This window comes from Plecotus auritus (assembly GCF_963455305.1).
Source record: "Plecotus auritus genome assembly, chromosome: 8".
NCBI classification, from domain to species: Eukaryota; Metazoa; Chordata; class Mammalia; order Chiroptera; family Vespertilionidae; genus Plecotus; species Plecotus auritus.
The window spans coordinates 118,835,674-118,850,577 of record NC_137782.1 but is presented as its reverse complement, the minus strand read 5'-3'; the positions used below and the strand labels follow the sequence as shown (position 1 = coordinate 118,850,577).

Genomic DNA, 14,904 nt, shown 5'->3' with positions numbered 1-14,904 from the left:
TTCCTCCCAGAGATGAGAGAAACAGGTAGGCCTAGGCTGTGGACCCCAAAGTGACACCTACATCCGGAGCAACAGTTACTCCAATTACAGATGCACAGGCAGGGACCCGGGCCCAGCATTCCCTTGGCTGTCCTGGACTGCCGAGCTCTCCTGGGGCAGAGGACCAGCCCATCACCACCGAGACCTTTCCCGTATCGTAACTTCTCTCAGAACGCAGGGGCCCTTTGTCTGAGCTCATGTGCTATTAATCCTTTAAAAGGGGAAGAATATCTGCTATTTTCTGTCTCAGGATAACCGTGGGCATTTTAAAGATGTTTTTTCATCCAAAGAAATTCCAAGTGAATCGTCACTGAAAATGTGAAGGAACCGACGCGAACAGTGTTGGGCGCTGAGGCCACCGAGTGGTACAGAGCAGGGGCATTACCTTTGGAGGTAGCCAGAACGGCTGGTTTTCACAGCGGTGTCGACCAGACCCTCGCGCCCCGCCATGCAGTGAAAGAAGAACTCCTGCGGGAGAAGCGGGACCCAGGTCCCAGAGACGGCAGTGAGGACAGAGTGCTTCTGGAGGACGGCTCAGGCCAAGCCTCCAGCAGCCCCGCCTCATCTCCTGGGGCCCTTGACGGCTCCAATGGCCCAGTGCCTTCTGCCCTCCCCTGTGGTGACCGCTGTCTTATCCGCCCGAGAGCAGAGGCAGCATGAATGAGAAGTAACAGGTCCTGCTCCAGGAGCCAGGTGTCTGCCTGCACGTGTGCATCCACCCATGCCCATTTCCCCAACAGAAAGGCACTGGTGCCTCATCACTGTCCGGTGCAGCCCACACATCTGAATTTCACTTCCCACAGTGTTAACAGAGGTAAGGGTGTTTTCCAAACTCTTTGATTGTAACCCACAGTAAGAAATACATTTACAACAGTAATCAGCGCGCACACACATACACATATCCACAAATGCACAAAAAGATATAACTAGAACTTCATGAAACTACCCCATCCCTTGTGCTCTCTGCATCATCCTGTTGTTTCTTTACATAAGCAATGCCATCACTATCTATTACAGCGGTTTCATGACTTACTATGGGGTCACAACCAGTTTTAAAAATTCTGGTCTCTGTGGACACTCCACCAACCCGTGCCAGAGGCCAGGGGTGACCACTGGAGCCGAGGCACGAGCCCTGGGGCAGCGGGCAGCCTTGAAACAAAGGGTCGCTCCTGTTCACAACCTGGACTTAGCTGTCTGACCACAAGGGTCATCCTTGCAGAAATGCACTCAGCAGAGGACAAAAGGTGCCAATGTTCAAAAAGCCGTTTGACAAGTTTGAGGAGAAAACCCTCCCCCTAGGGGAGATTCTGTTGTTGTCCAAGGGAACACTGGACATTTGTGACAGCTAGTCAGTTTCCCAATGGAAGGAGGAGCCGTGGGAAGCTCTGCTGGGGGCTTTGTGAAATAAATCTCCATGAGGTCCCTTTGGCGATGGAGAGACCCCAGTGGGAGTGTGGGGCCTCTCTTTCCCTGTCACCTTCAAGTGCAGGTAAGATTGGATAACGGGGGATGCACAGCAGGAAAAGGTGGAACTAGGATTGGTCTTATTCATCTTCTCATTTATCAGCAAACACTTACTGAGCTCCACCCTGTGCCAGGCACTATGCTAGGCTCTGGTGTCACAATGGTGGACACGAGATGGTTGTGTCCTTATGATCCGCGTGGGCCACAGCGTCTAGTGGGTAAGCACCAAATGGCTTGAGATAATATTCACTTGGTATTTATACTTGATTGTCCTTGCTCAAAGTTGTTGGGGAAAGTCAAAGGCCTTCTACCACTGAGCCGGATATGAGGAGAAACACCAAAAAGAAAACCCAAAATACATACAGGAGGCTTGATGCCAGTGAGGAACCTGCCAGTGACGAAGCCGCCAGCCCTGGGGGTGAACTCGTAAGGCTCGAAGCAGGGCAGTGACTTGCCAGACGCCATCAGTGGGGGTCTCCGACCTTCCAGTTCAATCTGGCCCAGCAGGCACGAGATCTGGGGAAAGGAAACATCTGTTAAGCAATGCTTCGTCCTAGCAGGAGAGGGAGGGCCTGCCCTTCAAAAAAGCTGCATGGAAACTGAGTTCTTAAAGGCCAACCTAGATCTGTAAATGAACCAGGGAAGTTTGTGTTTTGAGAAAGTAATTGTTTCCCTTTTGTTGACTGATGGGAGAGTTTCCACATTTGGTGTTCTGTCAAATGGGCTATTAAAGAAGCCATGTTTAAGAATCATTACGCTCTACTTGGAAGGGACCCAAGTGCTGGTCCTAATGGGGAAACTGAGGCCTGCAGGAAAAGTAACTTACAGTGATCCTTAAATTTTAAGGCCAAGAGAATAATACTGACCATATTTTGGGGGTGGGGAGAACACTGTGCCTGGCTTTCACTTTTGTCAAAGGGACTTCCTGATGGCCTTTAGGCTTTAAGCCCATTCCTATTGCTCTGAGTCACCAAACAATGAGATGGTCCTTAAGACCCTCTCAAGGTCATCAAGATTTTTTAAAAAATTACAATTTGTGAGAAGGTGCCATAGCACTGAGGTCATCTGAGGAGGTAATGGGCCTCAAATTAAGGGTTAGAAACCTCTAGGACAATACTTATAATACGAAATGGGAAAAAGCAGATCATGCAAAACTGCAGGGTCTCAGCTAAGATTATACACACACAGTGTTTCTATATAACGTGAATATATGTAACACAGTAATCTAGTGAGTAAATTTACAGTATCTACTGTATTATACGTAATATCTGGATACTTACATCTATATTTGTTCATGACGTTATTGCTAACAGTGGCAAGTTCCTGTACTGACTTCTATGCGCTTTTATATTTTTCAGTACTTGCCACATTTTCTATAAAAATGGATCCTTTTAAAATCAGAAACTACCTCCTGGGAATATCGCACCCTCAGTCAAGCAGCCAGCCCTGTGCTCACACCTGCATGGTGTTCACAGTCGAACCTTTGGCTCCAGACTGCACCATCATCTGCAAGTTGTTCTCTGGAAACTGCCTGTGAAGGCCAAAAGGCATGCATGCCTGTGGATTAAAACACACCAGTGAGCACACCCTTCTGAAATCCCAAACTCAGAAGGTCAACTCAGAATGTGGCAGTGACACACTCACACTATTTACTCAGAGAAGCACCAAACCCCACCTGAGACAAGAAGTCCCATTTGGCATGAACCCTCTTGCTAGAAGCTCTGCAAGTCTAACAACGGCCCCGTGCGCTGCCCTTGACATGGTTTGTCAGGACGCCCGAGGTTCCTGTCACTGGTAAACAGCGGCCGACAGGGAGAGGTAGGGGCCAACAAAGGCAGCTGTGATTCTAACAAGAAGCTAGTTAAAAATAAAATCTGAGGCTATGCCCTGGTGAATTCCCCCAGCACTGCATGGGCAATTCCCTTGGCCTGGCAATGCTGACCAATGTCCCTGTCAGAATCACATTTGCCAACATGCTGCCCAAGCACCATGTGGGAGCCTTGCCTCGGCTCCGTGGCTATTGCAAGTGAGCAGCACCCTGGGGTGGAACCTAGGGAGACAGTGGGAGGGAGCTCTGAGTCTACTGAGCCTCTGCCTAGAGCTGCAGGGACCCAGTCCACCACAGGGGAGACACAGGAGTGGGAAGAGGTGAGCTGGAGGGATAAGAAGCAACACAGAGATGCCGCTGGGACAATGCCCCGCAATGCCCCCACCCCCGCATTCCCAGGCAACGCTGGAAGCCATGCCTCCTGGCTCTAGGGGAGGAGCTGGGAAGGCTCCTCTGAACAAAACCTCTCAGGGACAAACCTGTACGAATGAGCGGTCTGTGCTCTTGGGAGCCTCAGGGCTGCTGAAAGCCAGTCAAACACTGACTTCTATTGAGTGTTGGCCTTGCCTTTTCCTCTCCTTCTCAGGCTGGGCCTCGAGGCCCAGGAGGCAGGGTGAGGGTTAGGCAGGGCGCTTCCAGCCACAGGACTGGGAGCCCAGCTCTGGGACCAGAAGATGGAGAGAAACAGACTCTGGTCTTGGCTCGTGCAGGGATTTCCCTCTCCTTTCTTAATTGCACAGGAACTGGCTTAGTGAAGAGCAGACAGGGCTTTGGGGGGACTTCCGCAGCGCTCCTGCCATGCCAAGAGCACTACATAGGTCAGGCCCTAAACCCTCTCAGCAACCCAATGAGGCAGGTGCTTCTAGCATTCCTCCCTCCAGGTGTGGAAACCAAAACACAGACTGGTTCCATCACTTGCCTGAGGTCACACAGCAAGGGTATGGCAGAGCTAGGGTTTAAACCAGGCCTTCAGCTCTGGCTCCAATATACAAACAGCAATGGTGTTTTTGGTCCCTCAATCTACTCCTCCACTGGCTGTGGCACCATCGGAAACTGCCCTTGTCTTCAGTCCCTTCACAAACATTTTTTAAAAAGTGCACAGGGGACAGAGGCAGGGAGGGGAGGAGAGGGTGAAGGTGGAAGAGGGCATAGAGGGAATAAATGGTGATGGAAAAAATAAAATAATAAACAAAGCAAACAAAACAAGTGCAGAGCATTCCCGCTCAACATTCAGCAAAGACCTTTCTTCCCAGACCCTGACTGGGTGAGGGAATGAAGCCCTTGGCGCCTCAAAGCGATGACTTTTGCACATCCCACCTCACATCTCAACAAGTCAGCTGCTAAATAGCCAAATTACTCTAAAGGGCCCTGAGTGAAAATCAAAATGTAATTTTTTTAAAAACCAGCATTAAAATGGTGGGGATAAGTGTGCGCACTGCCAGACTAACCTTGTTAATCTCATTACTGTAATGGTTCACTTCCTCCTTGAACTTCAGATCGATCATGTTAAAATCTCTCTGGTCTTGGCCCAGATGGGCATCCTGCCATCTCCCTCGGACCTCATCATATGGCGTGGCTTCTGACAGGTTTAATGCAGACCTGACGGCCTGGAATGAGAAAAGGGACACGTCGGAGGCAGCAGCCAAGTGAGGAAGGTGTGGGTTTCACTGTGTCGGAGAGCTGACCCCTCCGCAGGCCCAGCCTCCCAGCCCTCCTCACCCGGGGCCCGCAGTGGGTAGACTCGTCAATGATCCTGTGTCTCTTGACATCCGCCTGTGGCTTCACCAAAATGTCTTCCACGCCTGTGAAGTGAGACAGACAAGCTCAGGGGACATGGGGCCTGGCTTCTCAGCAGGACATAAACTCAGTGAGGTCAGGGCATGGAGCACAGTGTCACATACCCAGGAAGCACCTGAATAACAGTCACCTAACAACCTTACAAGACTGCTACGCTCTCCTAAGTGCTTCCCATCCCGTCAGCAAGTGTAGGGCCAAGCATTACAATCTCTATTTTACAAATGTCACAACTAAGGCTCAGACTCGAGCTACCTGCCCAAGGTCACACAGGTAAAAAGCAAACCCAGGCCCGAGTCCAAACCTGTGCTCTTAGGCACAGCTCTACTGCCTGAACTCAATAAATGCATGTTTCATGAATGGGCTACGGGTGAAGAGGTTGTGGATAAAAAACCAAGGTTAGGGAAGGAAGAGAGGGAAGGAGAGCACATCCTGGCTCTGATTCCCCAGAAGTCGGGTGTTCCAGAGACCACCCATGCAGCTGTGAGGATGCGTGTGCAGACACACACACACACACACACACACACACGAGCCTGGGTGACAGGGACCACACCACAGGTTCTGCCCAGGAAGAAAGCCTGGGTCACTAGTTAGGCCTGTCTTTCTGGCTCCACAGGGATGAGGAATTCCTCACCTTGGGCAGGATGTCTTTCTACTTCATTTTTCAATCAACCATTTTCTATCTGTATCTGTGAGTGTTACTGGGGCCAAAGTCCCTCAGCCAAGATCTGAGTGGGAAGGAAATAATGGTTGCACTATTAAAAGCTGGACTAAACTATTTGGAATCCCAACGCACTCTTCTGGAAGCTTGAGGGCTCTACAGAACATGTGTGTATGGAAGGGGAAAGAAATATTCCCTCTGTGAGGAAGCCATAACCACAACAGTGGGTCCTTCCATGGGGTCAGCTCCAGGCCACCACTGTCCCTTCACTGACCCCTCTGGCTCTGAGGGCTGGAGAGAAGGCACCATCTCTAGCCTGCCCTTCCCTCAGAGCTCTGTGTCCAGCTGGGCCACACTCCCTCTCAGCCTGGCGGCATCAGGATGCTCTTTGCACTTGGGCCAATTTCTCTTTCTACCATATGGTAAGCACCCTTTGCAGAGCATGGAGTGCCCAGGGAATTCTGGAAGAATGGAGGTGCGTGTGAGTGTGAAAAATCAGACTGAGAGACTGAAAACTGTAAAGGATGGGGTGGAGAACGAGACAGAGCCGTCACTATGAGGTCGATGGTGAAGAATCACTGGCTATGGGGGAGGGGCAGGAAGCACTGACGAGATGCAAGGCTGCAAGGGAGGACATCCTTGTAGAGGCAGCTTGGCCACTGCCCCAGAGGCTGGAGGCTGCTAGCAGAGCCGGGAGACGCCCTGGTTGGCATGCTGGCCGGGGAGGGGCCCCAGGAGCCGCTCCCCAGCACTCACCCAAGGTGAAGCCTCTGTAGAGCTGCAGGTAGGCGGTGAAGAGGCGGGCCAGGCAGGTGAGAACCTTGCCACTGGTCTCCCCGCCGTAGATCTCATAGCAGCAGTGCACCAGGCCGTAGGCAGAGCTCCCATAGTGTGCTTTGTCCAGCACCCCGCAGAGCAGCTCCCCTTCCCTGATGATCACCTGCAGAGAGCATGGCCATGACCTGAGACAAGGTGCCGCCTCCAGCACAAGCCACCCCTCCCCTTCACTCCATGCTTTAGTGACCTTACCATACCCATCCCTCCACCGTAACTTGCCTCAAGTCCTTGATGGAAGGAGGTAGGCGATTTTTTTTTTTTTTTTAATAAAGGAGGTGGGCACATGCAGACATTAAAGTAAGTCCCTCTGGGACTGCACCACATGTTTCAGTGTGTTCAGAAGTCCTCCCATCCCCACTCCGCCCACACTGACTCAAGGTCAGGGACCCTTGACAAAGACTTTGTGACTGGAAATGAGAACATTTGGTATAAACTTCATAACCATGACCTTGGCCAAGGTACTCCCTTTCCTGTGCCCTGGGAGTAAGAACAAGATAACTTTTCCAACGTCCTTGAAAGCCTGGATCTGTATTCTCACAAAGTGGGGCTAATGAATTAGAATCTAACTAAAAGGAGGGTTCTGGTTGCAAAATGCCGCATGCCTTAAGCATGGGATCTATAAAGAAAGAGTGGCAGCTTCAGCGCTAATGGACTGTGTCGGACCTGGTGATAAAGCAGTGTGAGCGGGGGGGGCTTGGGGATACTCCCCCACCAAGAACATGCAGAGGCCTCGGAAATCTAGCGTGAGGGCAGTCTCGCGCTCTGGCGGCAGCGCAGTGCTGGTTTGACTGTCCTCGCCTGCCTCTCTGAGGCCTGTTCCCGAGGCACGAAGCTGGGAGGAGTGAACCTCACCGCAGCCCCACGATCTCAGCCACTCGGGGTCTCCAGGGAAAACTCAGGCTCTGCATCTGCAGGCTTTGCAGTCAGGTCCCTGCTGGCTGCCAGTTTTACGCTGAGGGCCAACGCTAGCAATCAACTCTGAACCTCTCTAAAACCAAAGCTGACACCAGCTTGGGCACAACTCTCTCTTATGAGCTACAATGCCTCCTCCTGCGCATGTGTCTCTATCTCTCTGTGCCTGTTTTAAATCCATGTGCCTAAACCCAGGACTTGCAATCTCCAACGGAAGCGGCTGGGCAGCCATACCTGGGACTCACACATGGAGTCGGGGTTAAAGCCGGGCACGGGCCGAGGAGACTCCTTCACCCAGGCTTTCCCGCCAATCTTGGCCTTTCCGGATAAGTTCAATGGGCTGTGCTCCTCGGGGATTATGTTTATGAGCAGCGTGGACACAACCTGGAAAGGAAAGGAAGGAAAGATGAGAGTTCCCTTTAGGACTTCCTGTCCCTGTTCATCCTGAAGAGCCAGGCAAATCCACTCTAGTGGCCTGTAGGTAAAGCAAGGGCAACAACGGTTCCAGCTCTGTGGGACCAGTGGATCTCAGGGCTCACTGTTCTACTTATGTGACTTAGGAGGGAGCTTAGGAGCGGAAACATACACACGCCACTAAGGACTTCACTGGGACTCTTATTGCCTAAAATAATTGCTGTTAAAGTGAACAAACCCCCAGACCTGAAAAAACATATCCAGTTCCTGAACAGGCCAGAGGAAGGAGAGAAAAGCAGTAAACTGCTGTGGGGTCACTGTACAAAGATTCGAATGTGTGGTAGAAACAGAGACAGCAGGGCCGAGAGAGGTGGGGGCTCACGACGCTGCCCCTGCCAGGAGGAAGTGGCCTGCGGCCGCCAGTGCTAGGACAAGGCAGAGGCTGAAGAACATTCTTCCCTGTCTCCAGGCCTCATCCAAATCCACGGCAATTATTACACACAGTCAATGTGTCCTCCCACGGAACAAAGGAAACAAGCAAAACAGATGCACAGATACAGAGATCAGACTGACAGTTGGCAGAGGGGAGAGCGTGGGGGGCCTGGGTGAGAAAGGTGACGGGATTAAGAAGTACAGATTGGTGGTTACAGAATAGTAACAGGGAGGCAAAGCATAGCATAGGGAATCCTATATAATAAAAGGGCAATATGCAAATAGACCTAACGGCAGAACAACCGAACCATCAATCAAAGCGTAATATGCTAATGATATGCTAAGTCTGCTCAACTACTTGCTATGATGAGCACTGACCACCAGGGGGCAGATGCTCCAACTGGTAGGTTAGCTTGCTGCTAGGGTCTGGCCGATCGGGACTGAGGGAGATGGGCCAGATACACCCTGGAGCCCTCCCACAATCCCTCCCAGGCCCGATTGTACACCGGTGGGGTCCCTCAGCCTGGCCTGCACCCTCTTGCAATCAGGGGATGTCAGAGAGTCAGTTTCAGTCCGATTCTGCAGACCACTCCCCTTGGGAGGGTGCCAGACGCAGGGCTCATGGCTGGTGAGTGTTGCTGTGGCTGCTCGAGTCTCTCCCAATTGATTGGGACTGACTGGGTGCCAGCCCGCAGCAGGCACAGTGGGGCCAGGATGAGTGGGAGCGGCAGGTAGGAGCTGCAGGCGGCATTGGACTGAGGGACCCGTGCACAAATTTGTGCACTGGGCCTCTAGTATAGTCAATAATATTGTAATAACAATGTATGGGACCAGTGGGTACTAGAAATATTGGGGGGACTACTCTGTAAAGTTCATGATTATCTATGCTGTAACATATGAAACTAGTAGAGAATAATATTGAATGTAAACTAACTGAGAAAAAAAATAATGTCCTCCCACAGAAAGCTCTGACTTCCTGGTCAAAGGAGGGAAAGGATGCGAAGATGAAGAACTGAGAGCTTTTCCTCTGTAGGCTTCACTGAGGAGGCCCGAGGGGTCTGAGTGAGAAGCAGGCTGCAGGGAAGCTTCGGGGACAAGGTGTTCCAGTGCCCGCCCATTACGGACAGCCGTGTGCTACGGGGAAATGGCCACGCTCCCTCACCCCTAGCATTGCTTATCTGGAGAGCACAGATAAGGCCCCATCATTCAGTCAGCAATTACACCGTACTTCCTATGAGCCAGGTGCTGGGAAGAACATAAATAAAATATGGTCTCTGCCTTCAGTGGAGCCTCTCTCCTGAGGGGCACCCATGTTTTGGAGGAAAATAGAGCAGGAAGGGCCCAGAGCAGCACGGGGTGTATTTGGGATTTTAAGTGAGACGGGGAGAGAAGGCCCCGCATGGTGCGGTGGAGAGGAAGGGAGCCGCGCAGAGGGCAGCTCCTGCGTTTCAGGCTGAGGCTTTTGTGTGATGAGAAGGAAAGTGATGTGGGAGGTTCTGATCACAGGGATGACATGCTCTGCTTTAACTTTTAACAGGATCATTTGTTCCAAATACATTCCTGGTCTAGACCCTGAAGCTAAATAAATGCCATAGAGATAAGCCTCCTACATGACACTGACAAGATAAGACCAGTATTTTAGAAGTGGTTATTAAAGCAACCTGGTGGGAGTCCCTATAAGGCACATCGGAGGACACAGTAATTAGGAGACTGTGCGGCAACCTGACAGCTTCCACAAATAAGCTGTTAAAGAGCTGACACCAGAAATAAATTTACGTGACTAGAATTAGTCATGGCCTCTAAAAGGCAGGGGGTCCATCCGCTGCCCCAACTGGCCCATCAGTGTGGCCATCCACTCAGCAAGTGGCTGCTAACAGGAGGCCAGGAGGGGCAATTTCTCAAGCAACTGCTCCATAGAGAACCCAAGTGAGATCAGCTGAACCTAGTGGACAATCATATGCTAATACATTCCCAAAGCAAACCTTCCCAAAGATATAGTAGGCAGGGGGCAGACAGGCTGGTAGAACAGGCCCTGAGGGCTGAGGAGGGGCTGGGAGCCATCAGCTTGCATCAACAGCACTTAGTGTTCCCATGCCAGGTCCCACAAAGTAGCCTCGTTCACAGTGCACAACAGAGTTGGGGCAGATAGGAGAGCAGCTACCTTTTCATGTGCGTGCACCAGGAGGTGGGGGGGGGGGGGGGACAACTGGCAACAGCATCTTTTATTTGTTAATTAAAATTATTATAAAGATTTTTAAATTGATTTTTAGAGAGCGGAAGGCACAGGGAGAGAGAGAAACATCGATTGGCTGCCTCCTGCATGCCCCCTACCGGGGATCAAGCCCACAACTCAGGCACGTGCCCTGACTGGGAATCCACTATTTTTAACAACTATATAATACCTTTTTTTTTTTTTTAATCCTCACCAGAGGATATTTTTCCATTGATTTTTAGAGAGAGGGAAAGACTGAGAGAAATATTGATGTGAGAGAAACTCATCGATTGGTTGCCTCCTGCACGAGCCCTGACCAGGGCCCCGCTGGGGAGGAGCCTGCAACTGAGGTACATACCCTTGACCAGAATTGAACTCGGGACCCTTCAGTCCACAGGTCGATGCTCTATCCACTGAGCCAAACCGGCGAGGGCTACCATATATTAATAAATGGATGTTCCACAATTTACTTAGCTCCAATCTTAAGTATCTAGGCTTTCCTGGGTTTCTACCACTATAAACCAGTGTTATGGAATGCTTTTCAAGTAGCCTTTCTACATTTCAGCTTGTTTCCTGAGGCAAGGCTTCCAGATTGAAGGGAACGAACATATTTAAGGCTCTAGGTAACAAGGGTAGGCAAAAGCAGGTTTACAGTTGTGAGTCTACAAAACACAGTTTACTCTTTTATTATTATTTAATTATTGTATTATTATTATTATTATTATTATTAACCTACTGTTGCCCACCCCATATATCCTTTGTCCACTATTTGGTTTTATTTTGAACACATTGCTTACATACACTAATAAAAGAGAAACATGCAAATTACCGTCACTCCGCTACGCTATCAGCCAATCAGAGTATGCAAATTAACCTGAAACCATGGCGGCAGCCCCACCGCTCCAGGCCTGTGGGGATCAGAGAAGTCGGGCGCCAGCGCCTGAGGCTGGCTGCAGCCTGGGAGACGAAGAAGCCGCCTGCCCCCTGAATCCCAGGCCGCAGCCAGCTGGAGAAGTTGCCCACACTGCATCCCAGGGAAGACAGAGAAGCTGCCCATATGCGATCCAGGCGCCAGCACCTGTGGCTGGCTACAGCCTGGTAGACGGAGAAGCCACCCACCCCACGGTCCCAGGCACCAGTACCTGCGGCTGGCTGTGGCCTGGGAGACGGAGAAGCCGCCCACCCCACAGTCCCAGGCACCAGCACTTGCGGCTGCAGCCCAGGCGAAGCCACCTGCCCACCATCCTCTGCGGCTGCAGCCGGCCTGGGTGCCTATGGCTGACCAGAGGGAGGGAAACTTGGATCCTGTGTGCCTATGGTCGGCTGGAGGAGAGAATCCTGGGTCCCAGATGCGGGGCTGAGGCAGAGGTGGTTAGGGGCAATCAACCCAGCAGGGGAGCACTTAGGGACAATCAGGCTGGCAGGCAGAAGAAGTTAGGGGCAATCAGGCAGGCAGGAGAGCGGTTAGGAGCCAGCAGTTCTGGATTGTGAGAGGGATGTCCGACTGCCAGTTATCCCCTGAGGGGTCCCAGATTGGAGAGGGTGCAGGCCAGGCTGAGGGACACCCTACCCTCCCCCCACACACAAATTTCGTGCACCGGGCCACTAGTGTTTAAATAAAATTCTAATAAATTCTGGGCATTAAATTACTTAAGACTTATAATACATTCACTTCGAAGACAACTTGAGATAGCTTATAAAATAAAGACATATAAATAGGAGTAATAAAGTGGACAAATACATATGGCCAACTAACTAAATCAGGAGTAGGCAAATTAGAGTCTGCAGGCCAAATCTGGCCCACCACCTCTATGTGTAAATAAAGTTAGATTGGATAAAAGCTATGCTCACTTATTTATGTGTTGTTTATGGCTGTTTTCATGTTATAATGGCAGAGCTAAGTAGTTGTAACAGAGATTGTGTGGCCAGCAAAGCCTAAAATATTTGCTATCTGACTTTACAGAAAAAGCTTACCAACTCCAGGAACTAAACTGTCCATGTTATAGATTTTAATCAAACTGCAGAATTGCCTTGGTATTTGGTTAAGTCGACTTTCATTCTGGCCAGGATGGAGCAATGGTGACCTGATTACTCTCCCACCAGAAACACCAACAAAAGCAGACAAGAATATGAAACAATGATTTTCAAGACAACGGACAGCAGGTAATGAAGGACAGTGATCGGCAAGGATAGAGTAGACTTGGACTACCTATCAACTGAACCCAACTGACATTTATAGAACAGTCCATCCAACAACAGCAGATTATACATTATTTTTAAGGGCACACCAACCATTTACCAAGACAGCCCATAATTGAAGCCACAAAACAAATCTCAATAAATTTAAAGAAATTCAAGTCATCCAAGGTATATTCTTTGCCACAAAATACTTATATGGGAAATCTGTAACAAAGGTATATGGAAAATCTCTCAATATTTGGAAACTAAATTATGGACTTCTAAATAACTCATGTGTTTAAAAAAGGGAAATTTGAAAGTATTTTTAAATAAGTGAAAATATAACATATTATAATTTGTAGGATGTTATTAATCGAACTTAGGAGGAAACTTATACATAAAGTACTTATTAAAAAAAGGAAACAGTCTCAAATCAATGATGTCAGCTTCAACCTTAAGTAAGTAGAAAAGGAAAAGCAATTAAAACCCAATGAAAACAAAGAAATAATAAAGCTCAAAGTGAAATCAATGAAACAGGAAACAGAAAAATAGAAAAAGTCTATGAAAGCTGTTTTTTTGAGAGTAAGAAAACCAAAAAACCCTAGGCAAATTGATCAAGAAAAAAGAGAGAGAAGACATAAATTACCAATCTCAGGAATGAGAAAGGTGGCCCACCTACAGATTGTACAGACAGAAAAGGATGATAAAGGAGTATTATGAATAACTTTATGCCTATAAATTCAACAACTTATTTAAAAAGGACAAAATCCTTGAGAAAACAAAGTATTAAAGCTCATTCAAGAAATAAGATGACCCACCCTGGCCAGTGTGCTCAATGGTTAGAGCAAAGGCCCATGCACCAAAAGGTCACTGATTCGATTCCCTTTCAAGGGCATGTTCCTGGGTTGCATCCCTAGCACCAGTCGGGCACGTGCGAGAGGCAACCAGGTGATGTGTCTCTCTCACATTGATGTTTCTCTCTCTCTCTCTCTGTCTCTCTTTGTCTCTCCCCCTCCTCCTTCCTCCCTTCCACTGTCTGAAAAATCAATGGAAAAAATATCCTCGAATGAGGATTAACAACAAAAAAGATAACCTGAATAGTATCCCTATATGAATGTACTAGAGAAATAAAAATTTTAGTCTAAACAAAGGATTTCAGGTGGATGATTTCGAAAGTCTCTTTCTGCTCTTCAGTCCTTTAAGTCTGTGGACCTGGATTTGACTGGTTTTTAGTTGTTAAACCAACCTCACATTCCTGGGATAATCTTTACTTGGTTGTGAGGCATTACCAATAGCAGAAACACATACATATTTTTTAAAAATATTTTTATTGATTTCAGAGAGGAAGGAAGCGGGAGAGAGAGTTGGTTGTGAGGACTAAGTAAAATAACATAGCTAAAACACTCAGCAAAGCACTTGGCCCCTCCCAACAACTACTAATAATACTACCGCCAACACCACTGCCTATAACCAGCTATTTGGACTACGAGGACATCACGTTTAAGTTAGAAGCAAAGGACAGAAACCACGCAGCCTACGACTCCATTGAAACAGCCAGACCCAAGAGCCTCTCAAAGAGAAAGTCACACTGTTGGCTGATTTGTTATTTGTCTGTCCCTGGCTGGGCTCCTCTGGGAATGAAGCCTTATATAGGAGTGGCCGGTTGCCTTCCAATATACTGTATACTCTGGTTGTTTTCTCCCAATTACCTGCTTTCCTGTCCACAGTGGAAGAGGCTTCAGGATGGCAGGAGCAAAGAGCTTCACGCGTCCCACTTTGTCAGTGAGTCCTCGGTATACCAGTTCCATATACTGCTCCCGGGTGAAAAAGCAACCTCGAGTGGTCATATTTGCACCGGCAATCATGTGATCTTGGATCAATCCTGCCAACGGCTGGCCATCCTACAAATCAAAACAGAAATGGGAAGAAGAACAAAAATAAAGTTTAAGTCACATTCTAATTCCTAATCATCTGCTTGGAGGCCGCCTCCTAGCAACAACCCCGTCTCATGGCCTCACATTGTCCTTTACCACAGCCTCAGGAGGCAGGTGCCGAGGCCTCTCATTTTGGCAAACTGCCGCCCAGAGCACATGACCAGGGTCACCTTCCACCTTTGCTATTGCCCATAGCTCT

At 49.2% G+C, this 14,904-nt stretch overlaps 1 protein-coding gene across 1 annotated transcript in view; it reads right to left on the bottom strand.

Annotated features, from left to right (window-relative positions):
* Positions 1 to 14,904, bottom strand: part of POLR1A (RNA polymerase I subunit A) — a 77,993-nt gene that overhangs the window by 20,802 nt on the left and 42,287 nt on the right. Inside the window, exons 14-21 of the mRNA XM_080685128.1 lie at positions 14,481 to 14,672; positions 7,770 to 7,919; positions 6,543 to 6,726; positions 5,051 to 5,133; positions 4,780 to 4,938; positions 2,962 to 3,060; positions 1,867 to 2,019; positions 425 to 507 (exon numbers count right to left, since the gene is read on the bottom strand). Of these exons, the coding sequence (XP_080541254.1) occupies positions 425 to 507; positions 1,867 to 2,019; positions 2,962 to 3,060; positions 4,780 to 4,938; positions 5,051 to 5,133; positions 6,543 to 6,726; positions 7,770 to 7,919; positions 14,481 to 14,672 (1,103 nt within the window). The remainder of the gene's footprint in view (positions 1 to 424; positions 508 to 1,866; positions 2,020 to 2,961; positions 3,061 to 4,779; positions 4,939 to 5,050; positions 5,134 to 6,542; positions 6,727 to 7,769; positions 7,920 to 14,480; positions 14,673 to 14,904) is intronic.